Raw genomic sequence first — 20,365 nt, 5'->3', positions numbered from 1 at the left:
CAGTAAGGCTTTTGACACTGTGCAGCATGATTTATTATTAGCCAAACTTAAATATTACAAGTTTTCTCCTTCAACATTAAACTGGTTTCAAACATATCTATTTAACAGACGTCAAAGGGTCATATTACATAATTCACCATCTCACATGCCTCAACCTATAATGCTGAAAGCAGGCGTGCCGCAAGGATCGATATTAGGCCCCCTCCTCTTCACCCTTTACACTGGAGATTTGCAGCAAGTCATAAGATTCTTCACTCCACATTTTTACGCAGACAATACCCAGTTATATTTCTCAGATCATTACGCTTCATTGGAACATAAGCTTCAGTCACTAAATTCTGACTTGAACATCGTCAGTAACTGGTGTGTATCTAACGGTCTTAAAATAAATCCAGAAAAATCCACTTTCATGATCATTGGTTCTAATTATTCAAGGTCGTTAATTAAAAATATTAAGATCGAGCTCAAAATAAACAATTTGCCCATTGTCAGGAATAACACTGCTAAAAATCTTGGTCTGCTGTTTGACGAAATTTTTGATTGGACAGAACATGTAAAGATGCAATGTAGGAAAGCTTATGGAACACTTAGGAATCTGAATCGTTTCCATGACTTCCTCCCTGCAGAATGCAAACTAAGACTCATCCAAGCATTAATCTACCCTTTGTTTGACTATTGTGATAATGTTTACGGCCCACAACTCTCGCAAAAGCTCAGTAAAAAAAATACAAATGGTGCAAAATGCATGCTTCCGATACATTTTTCAAGTCAAAAGATCCGATCATATTCTTCCATTCTTAAATAATAATCAGGTTCTTACCATGGCAAACAGAAGGAAGTTGCACTATCTCTGTTTCATACGCAGCATACTGACAGAAGGTAAACCGCAGTACCTGTTTGAGAAGATGCATTCCCGCAGGGAAATCCATCAGTATGCTACCCGTAAGTGGAACAACTTCGATTTACCCAATCATTCAACCACGGGCAACAAATCATCCTTCTCTTTTTCGCCTCCCAAAGCATGGAATGCATTGCCTGCAAATATCGCTAGTGTAAACAACCAATTATATTTCAAAGGTAAAATAAAAGATCTGCTGTTAATGGAACAATGGCAGAGTCGGGGCACATACTGAAGGTATCAAGTCACTCACTATAAGGAATTGTATTATTGTATTATTATTACTATTGTCTTTTGTATTTCTAGTTACACTTTTTTTTGTATCCAACTAATTCCTATGTATTTTTTTCTTTCATGAACCCATTTCTTCTATGCAGATCTGCATTTACAAAATACTCATTGAAAGCATTCGAAACATTGGGTGGATGTTGGACTTCTTTTCCATTAAAGCATTTCTTATAATTTCCAACATTGTTTTGCATTTCTTGTTTGAATTATTGATTTTAAGGTCATTATGATTTAATTTTTGCTTGGTGCAATACATTTTTATATATTTGCTTATACCTTTTATAATTTATGCCTGCCAAAAATACATAGTTCCTTAATCAATTTGAAAACCATATCAGACTATTCGAGTCTATTTACAAATGATATACAGCTGGACCCCGTGGCCAAGTGGTTAGCACATCGTGCTACAAAGCTCGCGGTCCTTGGCATGGATGTTTGTGTGTGTTGATTCATCAATTTCCTCATATTATTACTCATCTTCGAAAATTAGCCAAATTGACACAAAACGTGAAGTAAAATAATTTAATTAAAAAAAATATATAGAAAACTACTCTCATGCTTTAGCCACGCTAGTAACCAGTGTGCAATCACAGCGCACAACCATTATTTTAATAAAATCATATTTCCCTGCTGTGTGCTTTGGGGAGGAGGGAATGTGATGTTGCCAGTTTTTGTCCACGCATGTAGGTAAACATTGCAACAGAGGGTCACTGCCATAAAGACTGTCTCCATGCCGGATCCTAGGTTATCCTGTGAATAGTTGTCAATGCATAAATCTACTTAGATGTGAAGACAACTCTGAAAGAAATATCCATTCAAAGAAGCAATTTTATTCCCCAAATGCTGCTTTACCTTAGCTATGATTCCAAGTTGAAAGCTATGGAATAGGATCAATGCTGCCTGACAAAGTTTAAACACTCGGCGGGGGTGGGTGGGTGGGAGAGCCATGGAAGAATTGAGTTGTCAATTTTTTTATTTTCTCTCAGACACTTCCAACTCTGCATATATATCTATCTATCTATCTATCTATCTATCTATCTATCTATCTCTATCTCTCTGTGTGTGTGTGTGTGTGTGTGCGTGTGCGTGCGTGTATATATATATATATATATATAATCTATCTCTGTGAGTGTGTGTATTTGTTTGTGTTCATATGTACTTTAATCTTCTTAGACTAATTGTGTTACATTTCCAATGTGGAATAAGTTTTGTGTGATGTTCTTTATTGAAATATAACATCATAACATGTACACCACAGCTGTTCCCTTTCCTTGCTTCTCACACTTAATTTACAAAAATTCTTTACTTGGGTAACTTGTATGAGAGTAACACAGTCATTTATCATGATAACATAATGAACTAAATGTAACATTTGTGCAGATGTGAATTGTCTCTACACAAAATTGTGTGAATGTCAGACCAATAGCTAACATTCTTAACAGAAAGATAATTGAAAATTCGCTTTTGGCACAATTTTCAGCCAATGGCATCCTCCATCAGCATCTGCAATTTCATATTGCGTGGATGCGTGTTCCCTAAAAAAAGCTTGGTATCTTTATGATTCAAATGCACATGGGGGACGAGTCGTGAAAGGTTGAATTTTATTTTGTTTAAACAACCCCTTTGGTAACATATTATATGCTTGGTGTATTTATGAACTGTCATACTATTCCATTGCCTTTGTTATTTACTTTTATTCCTACCATAAGGTAATTAGTAGAAGGGTGTTATTCCAAGAGCTGCAATGGAACACAGTTAAAGGGTTTTGTTACTGTTTCAACCCACCATTACACTTGTAGGTTCTGTTGCACTTCAAGCCAGACCTTTTTGTAAAGTTAATGTCAGTCGCATGCTTGGAAGGACTGAAGACGTAACAAGGAAAAAAAATCAAAACTAGAAAGAGCACACGGTAGATTCAGATGTTATACATTACTGGGTGGGGGAGGACACGTAGCTGTGTGCTAGTGATGAGTGACTAAGTTAACCTGATACTGCTTCGGTTAAGTATTTCAATAGGTGGGGGAAGATTCTCTCAAGCATCGGAGTTTATCCTATTTCATGTACAGATGTTTTAATAATGCAAAAAATCATCTACTTACTTCTGAAACGTTTTGCAGAAGATGTTTGTCAGTGTTGTTGCATAATTTTGACCATGCAAAGAGAACCTCACGGCTCCATTTATCGCATAATAGGTTGTAAAATGAGGTGAAACATACTTCACCATGCAAATATGTTTACTTCACCCATTTGCTCACTTCACAGTTTAAGCCTCCAGAATGGTGTATTTGTAATGGTGTCACTGGATTTAACTAGAAACTGTAGCTCCATTTCCAATTAGCTTTAGAACAGAGTTCTGGGTTTTATTGGCTATCACTTGAGAGACACTTATTTTTTTAACTATTCCATGCTATATTTCAAAGTGCTTTCAGCATACCAATTATATTTTTTCCATCAAATTCACTGATGTCATTTGCCAACGGTAAAGATAATAGTAGGCAAATTGTCCCATCACTACTTTCATTCTCTTCTATTCTACATCATATATTGTTTTAAGGCATGGAATTCTGTTAATGGGAAGCACACGTTGCCCTCTGCTTAGATGTTTTTATCTCAATTGATGATCATCACAGTGGAAAAAACAGTGAAAATGGTGATGGACAATTCGCCTACTATTTCTTTTGCCGTTGGGTGTACTATGACTCGTTTATTGAGTTGGTGATTTAGTCCATTGTATGTACAGTAAGGCTAATGGAGACTGGACATAGTGTTTGAACTATGACCATGTTCCTCCAAAAGATATCAAACCCAGGACCTCTTTATTACAAAGGTACAGCGCTGCCACTGTGCTATCAAGGAGGCCCATCCACAAATTATTTGGATAAATATGTAACATATTATTCAGGATGCAATAGTCTGTCAAGTGGCCAATAGTTATATCTTGAAATATTGAAAGTTTTCGATATGCAGAGAGCAATTACATTTATTGGTTAGATAATTTGAAATGTCAGAAAATAAATTATGAGCCGACAGTGGTATTTGGCAGTTAATAAATGTTTAAAATCCCACAACTTATTGCTATGATCTAACTAGGCACGCCTTCCTTTTAACAATTGTTCAAAGCCAAAAACAGAAAAGGGGGTAGTTTTTAAAAGTTTAAAGTTTGCTTTTTCAGAATTCTTTACTGCTTTAATTTAAAAAACTTCAGGAGCTGCATTATCAACCCCCCCACCCCTGCATACACAATTGGGGTACACCAAATATTCATGCTGCACTTATCTTAACCAAAACTGGTTTGTTTGTATGACTGATATAATTTTTGTTTCGTACAGAGTGCCATATACAGTGAAAATAGAATTTGGCGCATCCAACAAAAAAATTTCCTATGCTTAAGAGCTTGTTAAATTTACTGGATTGGATATCATGCAAAATTCACATCCTGAGACAATTTCAAAATGCACATTATACATATATATTTCTGTTGTATTGGGTTATTTACAATGTGTGACTATGTAGTATATTGCAGCACAAGGAATAGACAATACAGTAGTATTTCTAATGGATCAAAATAGTTTAAATGATCCACCTACAGGAAGAAATCGCACGGGCCAAGTCCTGTGAGTAACCTGGATGGGGAATAAGTAAAGCAAAATTTGTGCAATTGTGGGGTGGTTTTTCTGTTTGTGCTTTTGAGAAAGTGACATATACACAGTTGCAGCAACTTTTCACACACTTAGACTCAAACGTGCATGGAAGATGCTGAAGGCTATTCTCGCATCGATTAATACATAAAACTTGTTGCAAACTTACTCTGTCGTTCGAATATTGTTCGCGTCTGCTAATGAAGCATGGGTGTTCTTTGTGTGTCCTTTCAAGTGCATCATATCAATACTTATCATTGTCAATCAGTCCAAATTGAAAGAAAAGCAACGCTAAATTAGAAAACTCCACTCAAATCTATTCATAATGCACCTTAGTATTATCAGAGCGTATAGAAGGAATAGTGTGCACACTCCCTGAGTTGCCGTGGTCCACCACCTAGATGGCAGTGGTGACGTTTGAGACGGCGCGGAAGATGCTCGCGTTGGTTACATAACTAACTACATAAGAAACAAAAATGCATGTTACTTACGTTTGGAGAAGAGCTCAGCAGCTGGATAGTTTGGAGATTTTCCGAGATGATTTTGCTGTGTTCGAGGCACTTAATTCCTTTCTTATCTCCTTGGTGCGGAAGAAAAATCAACATTTCAGAGAGTGCAATACGAGTTTAGATAGCGTACGCAACACATGATCTTCACAGCATCCTAATTGCGAAGTTTTTACAGCAATTATATTTAAATTGTCCAAACACTCAAAAAATATATCACCCCATAAACTATTAGCACATGATAATTTTTTTGCAACAACTTCTTCCACTCGTAACAGCACATCATAAACACTTTTCAATGCATAGGTAAGGTATTTACAGCCGTCGCCCGAACCATAGTCTTGGATTAGCGTAAGTGAGGCAGGTACATTAGTTGGTTCCCCGTGCAGAAAAGTTGTACACAGTTTACAATCCGTCACTTTGGAAATATACCGCAATATCTATCCTGCCAAATGAGACACCAAGTATTCTTTACCAACACTTTGTTCATTTAAGTTCGGTATGTTGTTTTCCCAGTCCGGTATTTGAATTTCATCTTCAACAATGGAAATTTTTTCCCTTATTTTATTTTCAGCTTGCTTCTTCACCGAAAGATTTTTATTTTCGGTTGTTCTAACCAGAGTTCGCATTTTATTAACAAAATACGTCAGAGGAGATTCAGTCCTGTATTCACAGTTTCCGCCCGAAAGTAAAGCAAGTTTTGCTGGTACGTAAATTGATTGCATAAGGACATTTAAGACCCTTCACCAATTTTTTCAAGTGATCTTCAGAAGGCAAAGGTAGCAAATCGTCATGCAAACAGTGTCTAATACCCCTTGGGGGACTTAATTTTTAAAAGAAGAGAATCCACTATATACTCAGAACTGTGTCTCATTCCTGTCTTACTTTTCAGTTGGCATTTCTTTAAGATTGTATCAATTACAATTTTTTGATAAGAGACGAACTGTTTTGACTGTGTGACCGTTGTCTTTAATTTAGCATCTTTAGCGCCTTTTTCAAGCAAATTTATTTTAGCGTTCTAATTAATTGCGTTTCTGATTCTTAAGTTTTTTCTTTAGCAATGCTATTGTATTGCTAGCATCCGCAGTGTGAAGCAAATCATCCTCTACTGATAAGCTTAATGATACATTGCGACGAGTACTTACTTTATTATCATCTGTCCACAAGAATTGCCTTTTCATGGGAGATTTTCGCTTCTTAACTGTCTTAGAGAGGTATTTAGGCAGATTAGGAAATATATGATGAACTGCTTCTGGTTTTAATTTCCATCTTTGTCCTGGAAATTTTACTGTTTCGCCATCCACTATGAACGAATCCACTTTCACTAAACGGTCAGAGGAAAAATGAATGTCACACATGTAGCAATTATGACTGTTTTTTTATCTGTTCTAGGGATGGCACACACCCATTTTGAGAAACCATTACTGTCTTTAGGTGGCCTAAAAAAATGTCTACTATCTGAAGAACAGAGGTCATATCCAGATCTACAGCCGGGTACGAAACACGTAGACATCTTGTAGTTTTCGCTCGCTGCTGTCTCAAACACAATAATAATGCGTTGAACACAACACAAACTAGTCACAATGGATCAATCACAAATCTAACGACACTAAACTGAATAACGTAACAATGTTGTAATTAATAAATGTACACAATGTTATTCTAGTACAACAAAACACATGCTCTACATAAATCGCGGCCGCACTGCAAGCAGAAGACGCTCGTCGCAAGCGAAGGTGCTGCCAGTGTTTCGGTGGGGCACCGCTCTATTCACTTGGCTTACGGGAAGAAACCGAAGTGCACACACTTTCTCTTCTATACGCTCTGGTATTATAGTCCCTCATAATCATTTTATCAAGTCAAATTCTGAAAATTGTGATCGAAGAGAGAAGGAATCTTTTTTTAAATATATTTATTTGCAAACTTGCATTATATTTACTCTTTCCCAACTTTTTCTGCATTTGCTATTTGGAACCAACAACGAAAAGTGTGCATCGCTGTAAGAAACTGTAGGGGTTAAAGAAGTGGTACAATATCAACAAAATGGTACGACAATCAAAAACTCTTTTTCATATATAGTGTCTCTCAACCTTAAAAGTCAGTGTGGAAGTAAATGGAGTACTTCCCCCTCTCTCTAATACATGAGTTTTGCCAATAGCTCTGTCCTTCTCTACCACCGCTGTGTTGCCAGATGTTACAAAATTTACAAAATGTAAAAGTCATACATTTCAAACAGTGAAATCATTATCCTGTAGAGTTTTTTATGCTCTATTTAATGACTTTTAACCATTGTTTGAAGTTATTTTTAGAATGCATCGTTACTCCACAGCACCGTTATTTATTCCGCAATCGTAGTTTGTTTATGCGGGCTGTCTAGCATATCAAATTCATTGCATGCCACCAAGGTTACAATTCAGTTGCAGGCAGTGCCACGGTTCCTAGAAGTGCTGTGTGCTTTATTTTCCATAAAAAATATATATCAATGTTTGTTTTGCATTTATTTAATTCTGGTTATGTAAAGGATACAACATTCAACGCAAGAAGTAACAATAGTTGCGTGTATTACACATATAATGCAAATGTAAATAGTTACGTCGAAATATAAACATTTACATGCAAATCTTGAGGTAACTATAGTTTGTTTTTTTTCCAAAATACATCGAATACATATATTTTGAAGATTTCCTATACAATATTAAGGAAGTAAATTTGTTGCAATCGTTAGTTATTAACAGCAACTCGATGTGCCTCAGTTTGTTGATCTGGCAATGCCACGCTCCATTTAACCTGAATTTTAAGGTTGAGACATGCTATACCTAGGTATAATATCACAAAATGTGAATATTTTACAGGTTTTTACGAGAGTTTACTCATTCTCTCGTTGAGTGTGAATTACATGCATGAACATAATCTATTCAAATCCACTATTCACTGCCCCATGGAGGTTTTGGATTGTTATCAATTTCACTGCATGTCAGGCATGTATTACAACTGACCGATAGGTTGTGAAATATAATATGATCCAAAAACTCAGATTACCCACCTTTCTCTCACATACCTGCCAAATGGATATCATGATAGATCGACCACAAGGAAAAAAAACTTTAGACAAGAAGTCCCCGTGCAGCTTTCTCTTTTTCCGTTCAGCACGGGCCATAAGAAAGCATGGTCAATTCTCCCCCTCCCCTCCATGCGGGACCACGGTACACAGGAGTTGTGGGTCTGCGCAGGTTTTTTTGCTTATGGTTCCACTATAGATGCAATGAACATAATGTGAAGAATACCAATTGGGTCTGGCATTTCTTTTTGCAAAACAAGTGTTTATGAACACACTCTTGCACCTCCCCTCTGTTTTCATTCATCAAGGAGCTAAGAAAATCAACCAACACAGGGAAACCACTGACTAAGAACTCCTTTGCCAAACTCACAGCTTATCTTTAAATCACCAAACTTTCGCTCTGATTGGTTGTTGCACTGGCTCAGAAAAACTAGTTGCAATTATGACACTATCTACTCATCAAAACCAGTCTAGCAGCTGCCTACTGGAAATCAAATTCTGTACGATTCAGCCTTAAATAATCTAATCTCGCAACACATGCACATTAATACAAAATAGAAATATTAGTTAATAGTGAAACATCCCAGGATCCACGTCAGTCCTAGCTTCACCTGATGTTTCACTGTTGTTTAACTGATATAATTAGTCTGTCAATGTTACTCTTTGGCCATCATAACCCAGATGTGTCAATTAACTCCCTACATGGAGCTATGTATCACCTATGTTGTGGCAGACACGAAAGATGTGTACACACAGAAACAAGACAGCCACAGGTTAGGTGAGACAGAGACATCTGCTGTAGCTTCATTAGTATAGCAGTGGGACAGTATTTCTGAACTGTTCATCATGCATGTTACAAATGATGAAATATTGAGGTGTAAAATTACAATGTACCATTCAAGAAGAATTAGGTGGGAGAACAGTCACAGGCTGAACCTCGCCCTTTAATAAAGAAAATTTGAATTCGGAAAGATGAAAACTATAAAAAATGTAACTTATAAGATTTATTTTTACACTATATACATATTATTTCATATCCTTTGCACTTAGAGTATCCGCTATGAAATTCAGTGCAGCAGCTTTCTCTTCTTCTGCTCTTGCAATTTTTTGGAATGCCTTAGCTTGTTGGGCTTGCGCAGCCGCAAGGCTACTTAATGCTGCTGCTATGTTCTCCAAAGCAGCAGCATTAGTCTTTGTAGCCGATTCCAGCCTCTGGAGTGCATCATGGGAGGATTCCCTCGCTTGAGACTGGAATCGGCGATTCCGCTTCCTGCTTTAGACTGGGAAAAAAAGAAAAAACTCTGTTAACTAATTACTGCAGCCAATTGATGAGACCAACAATTTACAGCTTTTTTCCTTTTTTGACCATGAAAACTGCTACTGAAACCTTTCACCATTTTTATTGAAAAAGACTGCAGAACTTTAACCTTCGAGTGGGCATGGTTAATAATCTTTTCACCAGCAGGCGCGTGACGCACTTTTTCCGTCATTTAGTATAATTCAAAATGAGCAAGGAAATTATAATGTAAACGTAAATTTTTTTGAGTCTACATTTATTTATATCATTTCTGAGAATATAAATGAAACATATTGAAATACAAGTTGGGATGGTGAAAAAAAGACAGTACATAACTTAATACATTTTTATAGCACACCACGATTTCATCAGCAGGTGCATGTCATACTTTTTACAACAGTGATATTCCTGCTGAAAACCTAAATGTTACAAGTATATATGTACAAACAATTTACATTCCAAGTTCAAGAACTTGAAGGATAAGCTGAATTTCGTTCATGTCTACGTTCTGTAAACTAATTTTCAACAATGACCTGACAAAAAAATTGCAGAACAGGAGCAGGCACGCAGCGCAAACTTTACGACATGGTGTTCTGATCTCAAATAAACAACAATTCAAAGAGTATAACATATGGATGAGTAACAATGACTGCTAATATTCAACACAAAAGACCTCCTTGAGGAGTACATAAAAAGCATAGGTCGCCAAATTCAAAGGAGAAACAAGAAAATTAAAGAACATAACTCTTGTCGTAAATTTTGTGCAGGCGCGCCCGCTCTAAGGTTAATGCACGTTATACTTTAGGCACAAAAATCAAATTTTTTGGTATCAGTGCAAACTGCTTACTTTTTTTTAACGATAATTATCTCTTGAAATTGGTTAGGTTTCATTGTTACACAAACTGGCCAGAAAATAAGGAAAATTGTGTACTACTTTGATAAACCTGGAGGTATATTTTTATATAGCAGCTGTCTTTTTGCTACTATTGGCTAATTTCAATGATCAAGATGACTGACTAGATTAAATCTGTGAATGACGATCACAAAGAAACATCTATACTCAGGGATGTGAGCCCATCACCCAATTTGCACAACCACAGGTTGTATTGCATGGTTGGTTAAACAAGCACTCCTTCTGTAATAGCCTTCCCAGCACATGTGAGAATTTCATTAACATGAAAAAGGTTAGATAGGTAAAAAATGCATACCTGGAGTTGAAGCAACAGGTGTTTGGCTTCCTTCCTCCACTGAAGGGCCTCCACCACTGATAGAGGTGACTGAAGGGCCTCCACCACTGATAGAGGTGACAGGTGCTGGCTCATTATCTCCCCCTGAAGTGTCCACTCCAATATTGGAAATATCCAAGGATGGAATAATTTCTAAGATTGTATAGTCCGACGGACCTTCAGCACCTACAATCTATAAAAAATACATTGCTTAACTTTTTATGTAGTGTAGGAAGGAGTACATCAACATTACATTCAAATGTATGACATCCATGAAGAAATCAGTTGAAAGTGGTAAACATGTCAAACATCAAAATAAATGATCAGTAGGGCTAGGATTTTGATGACCTTAAAATTGCCAATAAATGACCTTTAAAAAAATGCATTTATGACCTAATACATGCAAGAAAATGCCCTATAAACTTAGAAAAAATACCTAAAAATTCTGAAAGATTTGTAAAACAAATTTATAAACTACCAAGAGAAATTCAAAATACAAGTTAACGTTACAGCATCTATCACATGTTAATTGAGTATGGTAGTACAAGTAAGAAAGTTCACTTTTTGTCATATTTTAAGTACATAGTTGTAGTACACAACGATAATCATATGAAAATTTTCAAAAGTGAATGATTGTAGTTTTTCGGACAAGAGTGTCTTGTACACGGAAAAATTTCTCTCAACTTCCACAGACACCAGAGGAGTGTTCTTGAAATGAAGAATAGCACTTGCTGTTAAGTCACTTTCAATTCCATAGAGTGCAATTGCTTCCCTGACAAAATATCCGATACAGAGTACAAAAATTTTGTACCCCTTGCTTTTAACAATAATCCGTCTAGCGACAATATATTTAATGATAGAGGAGGAAATCACATTGTTTGAGCTGAATTGTTACACAACAGCTTGTGTCAACAATACTGCACAGAATTTCTTTGTTTCTTCAAACGCAGTCAATCAGAACCGGACGTGAAGGCAATGAGACAAGAATGGGGACCATCTCTCCATCAAAGGGTTACACTTGCATGTAAAATGCCCCTTCTTTCACCAAAATGTAGAAAAATGCATAAAATGACTTTTAAAAGGTTGACAAATTGTTTAAAAAGTTTAAAAAATACCCTTTACTCCAAAAAGGGTCCAAAAATGCAAACCAATGCCCTAACAAAGGCATCCCAATTAATTCACTTACATGTAAAACACATTTCTATAAACTTATGCAATGTTTCTGCCTTACCAAAAAAAGATGCATTTGCATCATAATCCTAGCCTTAACCTTTTGAGTCCCAAGGCCTTTTTCACATGTAACCCCCTTGGTGCCTGAGCCCGATTTTGAGCAAAATGCAGAGTTTCAATTAAATGAGTGTAGATCGGAGACTAATTGCCCTAGAGAGATGAGTGATATACCGTTGTACGCGGAATGAATTAGAGATTCAGACGATATATAATTTATGCACATTCGGCGTACATATGGAGGGGGAAAGGGGGGAAATCCCCTGAAAATATTTTTTTTTAAAAATGGGGTTTTGCCCCCCCCCCCTGCCGCCCGAGAAAAAGGATATGAAAAGTTCAAAATGCACATAGAAATTATCGCTGGCATGTAAGAAACAGAAAAATATTTGCATCATTGTAACTTGAGTTGTACCCCCAAAATGGGTGGGCACGCCACTGATTCAAGCTTCAAAATGCAGCGGTACCTTGAAATGACTATAGCTCAGAAACTAAATGCCCTAGAGATATGAAAGATATACTGTTGTACGCAAAATGAATCACAGATTCAGACGATATATAATTTATGCACATTCAGCATACATATGGAGGGGGAAAGGGGGGAAATTCCCTCAAAAATACTTTTCTTTAAAAAATGGTGTCCCCCCCCCTCCCGAAAAAAAAGTCAAAATGCAAAATTTGTGCAAATTTGGCGTATATATGAAGGGGGAAGGGAGAAAACCCCCAAAAATTATTTTAAAAAATTGTTGAAATGTTTGAAATATATCTTTTCCCTTGAAAGGATACGCAAAAGAGAAGTCCCTTTTCCCGCCTTTTCACCTCCATGTTCATGAAGAAACAAAAGGTGCAAGAAACATTTCTGTTAAATACATGTGTTAGGAACAATATATAAAAAAGAATCGCAATTCTAGCCAGAAATAGAAAAGTTATAACGTAAAAACTACGACCTGACCAGGGACTTAGCTAGGTTGATCAGTTTGAGGGGGCCCAAACATAAGATCTTTTTCTATCAAACTACCAGGTGGTTATAATTAAAGTGACGGTGTTCAGAGTGGTACAGCACGGGCTGTAATGAGAGTAGCAGTCTGAAACTTCGTAGATATGATAATGAAGCAATGCGCTCGCGAATTATGCAAAAAAAAAAAAAAAAATAGTTCCAATTCTCGCCACCAGGGTAAAAAATGGCGCTGTAAGCAGTCAAAACGTGGAATTTTCCGTAACTCTGATGTCAAAGTCGGTGACATTGCCTAACCATTGTGTGAGCTCCCTGGTTGTTGTTGGTGACGCTTGTTGCTTTTTTTTTCCTTTAGTGATGTGAATGTTCGCCGAACATTAAAAGTTTGATTTTTCCCGTGTAAAAAGCAATGGCTATTGCGAAGAAAGACCGTGCACTGCTAGTGAAGTTGTTTTACCAGAATGGGAGCAATAGTAACGCTGCACTGCGGAAATATCGCCAACAGAAAGGGCTGAGAAGAGGGCCCATGTCAATTAATGGGCTGAAGAAGATGATGAAGAAATTCGAGGAAACAGGTGAATTGGGTGTTGCACCAGGGAGAGGAAGGCGGCCCATCCCCGTGGAAGTTGTGGACGAAGTTGCTGTAGCTGTAGCTGACCGTGCAGCACATGCCTCAACTTCTGCAACCAGTGCTAGAGCTGTGGCACGTGAATTGTCACTCCCCTGGTCAACAGTTCGCAAGGTATTGCGGTGCATTTTACACTGGTATCCCTACAAGATTCAAATTGTGCACCAATTGAAACCCCAAGATATTCCTCAACGCCGTGAGTTTGCCCATCGGTTTTTGGCACGCATGGAAGTGGATGACATGTGGCCGGGGAATATTCTGTGGACTGACGAGGCGCATTTTACTCTGGTCGGTACAGTGAATACTCAGAACTGTCGCATATGGGGTTCCACTCGTCCACATGTTGTGCAGGAACAACCATTGCACTCAGTTTACGTGACTGCATGGTGTGGGTTCACTAGCTCCTTCATTCTTGGTCCGTTTTTCTTTGAGGAGATGACACCTCGAGGGCCTGTTAGGTGTACAGTGACATCTGCACGTTATAGGGACCTCCTTGAGCAACACGTGATTCCAGCTTTGCAAGAACGGAACTGTGAACACACCACCATTTTCATGCAAGATGGGGCAACACCACATGTCGTTCGCCACGTGAAAGATTTGCTGCGAGAAACCTTCACTAATGACCGCATCATCTCTAGGCAGTTTCCAGATGATTGGCCTTCCAGATCCCCCGACCTTAATCCATGTGACTTCTGGCTGTGGGGATATTTAAAAGATCGTGTCTATCAGGGACATGTCCGGTCTCTGCCTGATCTGAAGGCTAGCATACAACGACATGTCGCTCAGATTTCACCAGACATGCTGCGAGCAACCGTCGACCATGCCGTGTTACGAATGCAGCATGTTGCTGAATTGGGAGGCCATATTGAACAGTTCTTGTAACCATAGTTCCTAATAAACATGCCAGAGCCATTGTTCTCATGTGTTTGATCTTTCCTGCCTTTTTCCTGTAACTATACCACGTTTTGACTGCTTACAGCGCCATTTTTTACCCTGGTGGCGAGAATTGGAACTATTTTTTTTTTTTGCATAATTCGCGAGCGCATTGCTTCATTAGCATATCTACGAAGTTTCAGACTGCTACTCTCATTACAGCCCGTGCTGTACCACTCTGAACACCGTCACTTTAATTATAACAACCTTGTATTATAAATTAACAAACTATTTATACAGCATATAGACCTATGCTGTATACATACATTATATGTGAGTGTGTGTGTGTGTGTGTGTTTGTGTGTGTGTGTGTATATATATATATATATATATATATATATATATATATATATATATAGTCTTGGAAAGAAAAGGATGGTAGCATCGTCGCCTGGTAATCAAGGGGTTCCGGGTTCGATACCCGGTGGATGCTCATAGTGGTTCGGATCCCACTTTACACTGTAGAACCAGTTCCGATTGGCCTTACTGTGTATAAAGTGGACTTTTTTAAAATACCAACTCAATCAATCAATAAATTGGAAAGGAACATTATTTTCTTCTGTAGCCCCGAACAGTCTACGGATATATTCTCGCGAAATACACAGCCATTATTCGGGAAACTAAATGCAGAACGAACTCATTAGCTTAATGGCTGATACACCAAGAACAATGTTACTAGTCTTTAGCTTTGTAAATTTGCTGGAAGAAAAATTGAGAAGTAGATAAAACCCTTTTCCGCGGTTTCGATCGCTGGTGGTTTGGCTGGTAGCCAAAATTTTGATTTCGGAAGGGGCTTATCCCTTATCGGCAGCAGCCATCTAAAGACGAAAAGGTTGGGGGGAGGAGTAAATGCGCTGAAGATGAATTTCTTGGTATATTGCAACTTACCATATACAAGATGTTTAATCCTGTTAATGAAGTACATTTAATTACTACTACAGGTTATTAAAATCAGATATTTGTAGGATTTCGGGAAAGGACTGCAGCCCCCGAGCCCCTTCCCTGGGTATGTGCCTGCTTGTATTACTTCCAAAATTTCTGTGCTGTTCCAACATCGTGAGGACAATTTGGGAAGTACTTGAAAGCGAAATGAAAGCAATTCTGCTCTCGAAACTATGGGACTCAATGTGATGACCACACGCAACCGAATGAAAGAACTCTTCGAAGGCCTTGTCCCTCAATATTAATTTTACTGACTAATTGTAAGTTTTTCTCGGCCTCCTCGACGCAAACAAGGGGTCCCGGATTCGATACCCGGTGGAGGCACATAGTGGTTCGGATCCCCGATTAGCCTTACTGTGCATACAGTGGACTTAAAACACGAACTCGATAATTGGAAGGTTTTAGAAGAACTAAACATGGCTTTTTATGCATCGTACAACTTTGCTTCTTTTCACCCTACTTTTATAGTTTTTCTTCCTAAGAATTCCACTGAGTATAACACGTTACGAAACCAGAGGACCAAGGTTCGGACATTGGACAGGTATGGTTGTATCATATCTGTCCCATTGCCATTCCTTCGGCTCATCATTCATCCTCATCGTCGCATTTAACCCAAGAGGAAGAAAAGTGGCGTAATATAGAAATATATAAATGATTGATTTGGTTTCTTTTACTTCGCTTCTCTGACACTTTTTGGCTAATCGTGAAGATGAAGATGACAATGAGTGATGTGAAATTGATGAGAGGACCAACATAAAGAACACACACGCCCAATCCAGGATTCGAACCCAGGACCCCTGGCATCGTAATGCACGTTGTTAACCACTGCACAACAAATAGAAACAGAAAATGCTTGGTAAGTTATTTGTTTCTCCATAACTCATGATTATAATATAAGTATTATTCACTGCATGACTAGGGATTAATTATATTTGTATGTCTAGCCAACCTAGCTAAATGAAGAAAAATCACAGAAAGTCTGAAAGATATACAAATTTTGTAATATAATACTTATAGAGCATGCAGACGGCTGTAAAAACAATTGCTACATACCTAGTTTCCTTAATTCAAACGTGGTTTATTCTTCATTATACATGAGATCAACCATCCTGGAAGTCGAACCCAGGATCTTGTGTGGTAGTCAGACTCTCTTTTAGAATGCCAATATGTTGGATATTTGGTCGATCAGTCGATCCTAGTCCATTGTTTCCAGAGGAAGACAATCTGGCAGCTTCTCATTCGACATTTTACTCGCGATGTAGGAAAACGAGGTCACAAACACTTCGTGATGCTATCTTCTCACGTTTACAGAAGTTTACCACCGCTCGGACAAGAAATCCTACTTCAAACTGACAGATATCAACTGTCCACCAAATCAACAGATGAACCGACCACTTCGATGTTTTTCCGAATTTTCAGAAAGTGGCCTTTCCCTTCTTGCAGGACAGGTCATTAGCAGGAGGGTTGAGCAGTGGCGTGCGGTGATAAATCAGGCAGGGGAACAGGTCACCTGCACTTGCTCCCCATCGCATGGGTGTCTTAATATAATACAATAGATCAAGTAAAATTCAACCCTTATTGAAATGTCAGAAGTGACAAACCTGAGGCACTTTAAAATTATATGACAATAATAATTTTAAAGCAAATGTGATATAATATAAAGAAAACATTAAAAATAAAATTGTTGATGCGCAACAAAGAAAAATTTGTTATAAATTTGTGAGTCATCAGAGAAAGAAAATAATATTTTGTCGTGACCTGTTTCATCTCTTTATTCGTAGATTAAGTTGACGTTTTTTCATAGAGTTGAGTATTCTTGTAATTCAAACTTTCTCAATCCAATAATGGCACACAGATGGTTGAGTTTTTCATGACGTTCGTTAGATTAGTCAGGGTGGCTACTGTAGGACCATAATAAAATTCAAGTATAATTCCCGGTTTTCAAAGCGAACTTTACAAAAATTCAAGCAGATGTTTTCTCTATTTCAAACTAAGGTTTTACAGTCTCTCACCACCCACACACATACACACAAACAAATACTTATATTAACAATATATGGTTTGTGCGATTCCAATGAATCCAATAATTCTAATTCACTTGGACGGTACATATATATAATTTAAGGCGCGGATTTTACATTTGTCATTTCACATAGTTACTCGGCAGTGGTGTGCCCAAGGGGGGGGGGATTGGTAGGGGTTATACCCCCCTTTGGGCCAATATTCCTAAAAAAGGAACGTCAATGGTAGGAAAATATGACAAAATGAGGGCGGACTACCGAGAAAAAGTATAGGTAACCCCTCCCTTACAAAAATCCTGGGCACGCCACTGCTACTCGGGACTACAAATACATCTACAAACACAAGTCACATATGTTACGGGAAATAGTAATCTACGAAAAATTGTTAATTCTATAAGAATTTTAAATTTACCTAATCAACTTCAAGATATTTTATCTTGCAATAATCTTCAGTCTATCAGATGGATTGTTCTTCAAAGAACACTAACAAAGCAAATGGATTGAGAGAATTCTGTTTTATTTTCCACACAGCTTTATTTACCTTCCTCAATAAAAATAAAACCTAAACTGTGAAAAACTTGTTTCAGGTCATTAATAAATATGTATAAATTCAATGGAATTGGGATTTTAAAAAGTTGCAATTTTTCATGTCTACAGAGAAAATTTCAAGCAGAATTCACGCACAATTCCCGGAGCCAATAATTCACGCATAATTCCCGGAATTCAAGAAATTCCCGGTGAGTAGCCACCCTGTTAGTAGAAGTTGTTAATGTGACAAAACCCGACCTGTTCCAGACTACCTTCTCAGGATTAAACAAGGACAACAATATAATTTGCCACTGGTAGAATATCCAGTTAATAATTTACAGAGTTGTAGTAACTCGTTTGAAAATGCTCTGTGTATGATTTCGTTTTAGTTTTTAATTCAGTTAGAATATGTGTTGGTTTGTTGTATTTTCTGCAAAGTTGAATGAACTAAAGGCTTTCGTCCTCAGCCGGTCGATCATACAACACTCGCAACATTCGCTTCTTGTCCTGCCACTGCATGCCTTGAAACTTTGGTCTTGGGGTTGGTGGAACAGGTGGATGTGAGCTGTTCCCTCGGAAGCTATTTCCCAGCGTTTAGCCAAGGCATTTAGCAGACGCTTAGACTGTAGAAGATTTTTCCAGTTCGTTATGAATGTCAGACGCAAGTTCTCAATGAGATTAGGAAGTTATAGACTTTCTACACTCAAATGTATCACTTGTGACGCGATTAAACTTCAGCACATAGCAAAAACTGGAAGAAAAGTGAATCCGCAATATCTCTCTGAGGGAACAGCTAGTGTGTTCAGCTTCCGTGGTGCCGTGGGGATCGTTTACCTTCGCGCGTGGTCGGAAATACTCGGCTTCAGACAGTAGAGGGCATGATACTAAGAGACCATGGTAGAGCATGGGGTGAGAACCATGATGTGTTGGGGGTAGATGACGTCAACAAACGTCCAGCCATGGTGAAAGATTTTCTTCAGTGTTACTTTTGGAAACGTTGATTTCGAGAGAAAAGTGTTCTTATTATGTTAATATAAATAATTTAAATAGCCCAAAAGCGCAGTAAGTAGGAGGGAACAGCCTGTTCCCTCTGTTCCATGGAGGGACCGCCACTGGGGTTGAGTGAATGTGAGAAGAACCGCTATGTCATTCATTCCCGCGCCGAAAAAGGGGCAAGCAATAGAATTCTGTTCTTGGAATTTGAAACGCATCGGGATATCTTTTCTGAACCATAAAATAATTAATGCAGAAAGTTCTAGCCACCCGTAGCTAAATCTTCCTGTTTGTGTCATCCTTTCGGCACCCATGGAGCCAGTGCAGGGTCAGATGAAGAGAAAGTGCGGGTTTTGGGGGATCCTGGATCTGGTGTGCAGAAGGGAGGAAAAGTGCATTTTCAATAGGTGTCAGACTTCCCTGACCGGGGCGGACACAAAACCATTAACTGCATCCCCTCCCAATACATGTGTTTGTGTTCAACAAGCAAGAAACTGGGAAATAAGAAAGAAATGCCTTGCTTGGGTTTGTGCTACTGAAAATTGAAGAAGTGCTTCAAACTGCAAGCAAAATTGCTACGCCCTTGTGGGTACGTACTCAGATGTTATTTACCACGGCTACAGATATCTTAATCTCAGGGGGATAGGTTCTTTATTTGAGAATTCCAAATAAGAAAGCGTTTTATAGCGAAGAGGATATAGTTAAATGCGGATCTATATTCTGAGAACTATACAAAAATGAGAAAATATATATATATATATATGTATGTATAATCAAAAAGGCTTCTTCTCCTTTGGTTATCAAAAAGGCTTCTTCTTCTTTGACTATCAACAAGGCTTCTTCTTCTTTGATTATCGTAAGGCTTCTTCTTCTTTTATTATCAAAAAGGCTTCTTCTTTTAATATGGAAAAGGCTTCTTCTTCTTTTATTATCAAAAAGGCTTCTTCTTCTTTTAATATGAAAAAGGCTTCTTCTTATTTTATTATCAAAAAGGCTTCTTCTTATTTTATTATCAAAAAGGCTTCTTCTTCTTTAATTATCAAAAAGGCTTCTTCTTCTTTGATAATCGGGAAGGCTTCTTATTCTTTTAATATGGAAAAGGCTTCTTCTTCTTTTCTTCTTTTAATTTATTATCTTTCTTTTTTAAAGATAATCTTATTTATGCGCTCGCTTTCCCCGCTTCTTTGGCAACAATACAAGCTATACTTGTAGAAAGAGTAGGGTCGACTA

At 37.8% G+C, this 20,365-nt stretch overlaps 1 protein-coding gene across 1 annotated transcript in view; it reads right to left on the bottom strand.

The window, feature by feature from the left end:
• Window positions 1-9,663: 9,663 nt before the first annotated feature.
• Window positions 9,664-20,365, bottom strand: part of LOC145983667 (uncharacterized) — a 35,901-nt gene continuing 25,199 nt past the window's right edge. Inside the window, exons 6-7 of the mRNA XM_083116726.1 lie at window positions 10,894-11,104; window positions 9,664-9,668 (exon numbers count right to left, since the gene is read on the bottom strand). Of these exons, the coding sequence (XP_082972852.1) occupies window positions 9,664-9,668; window positions 10,894-11,104 (216 nt within the window). The remainder of the gene's footprint in view (window positions 9,669-10,893; window positions 11,105-20,365) is intronic.

This window comes from Lepisma saccharinum, chromosome 2 (assembly GCF_977018435.1).
Source record: "Lepisma saccharinum chromosome 2, izLepSacc3.1, whole genome shotgun sequence".
Taxonomy (NCBI): Eukaryota; Metazoa; Arthropoda; class Insecta; order Zygentoma; family Lepismatidae; genus Lepisma; species Lepisma saccharinum.
The sequence above is the reverse complement of the archived record's forward strand: the minus strand, read 5'-3'. Positions and strand labels throughout refer to the sequence as shown.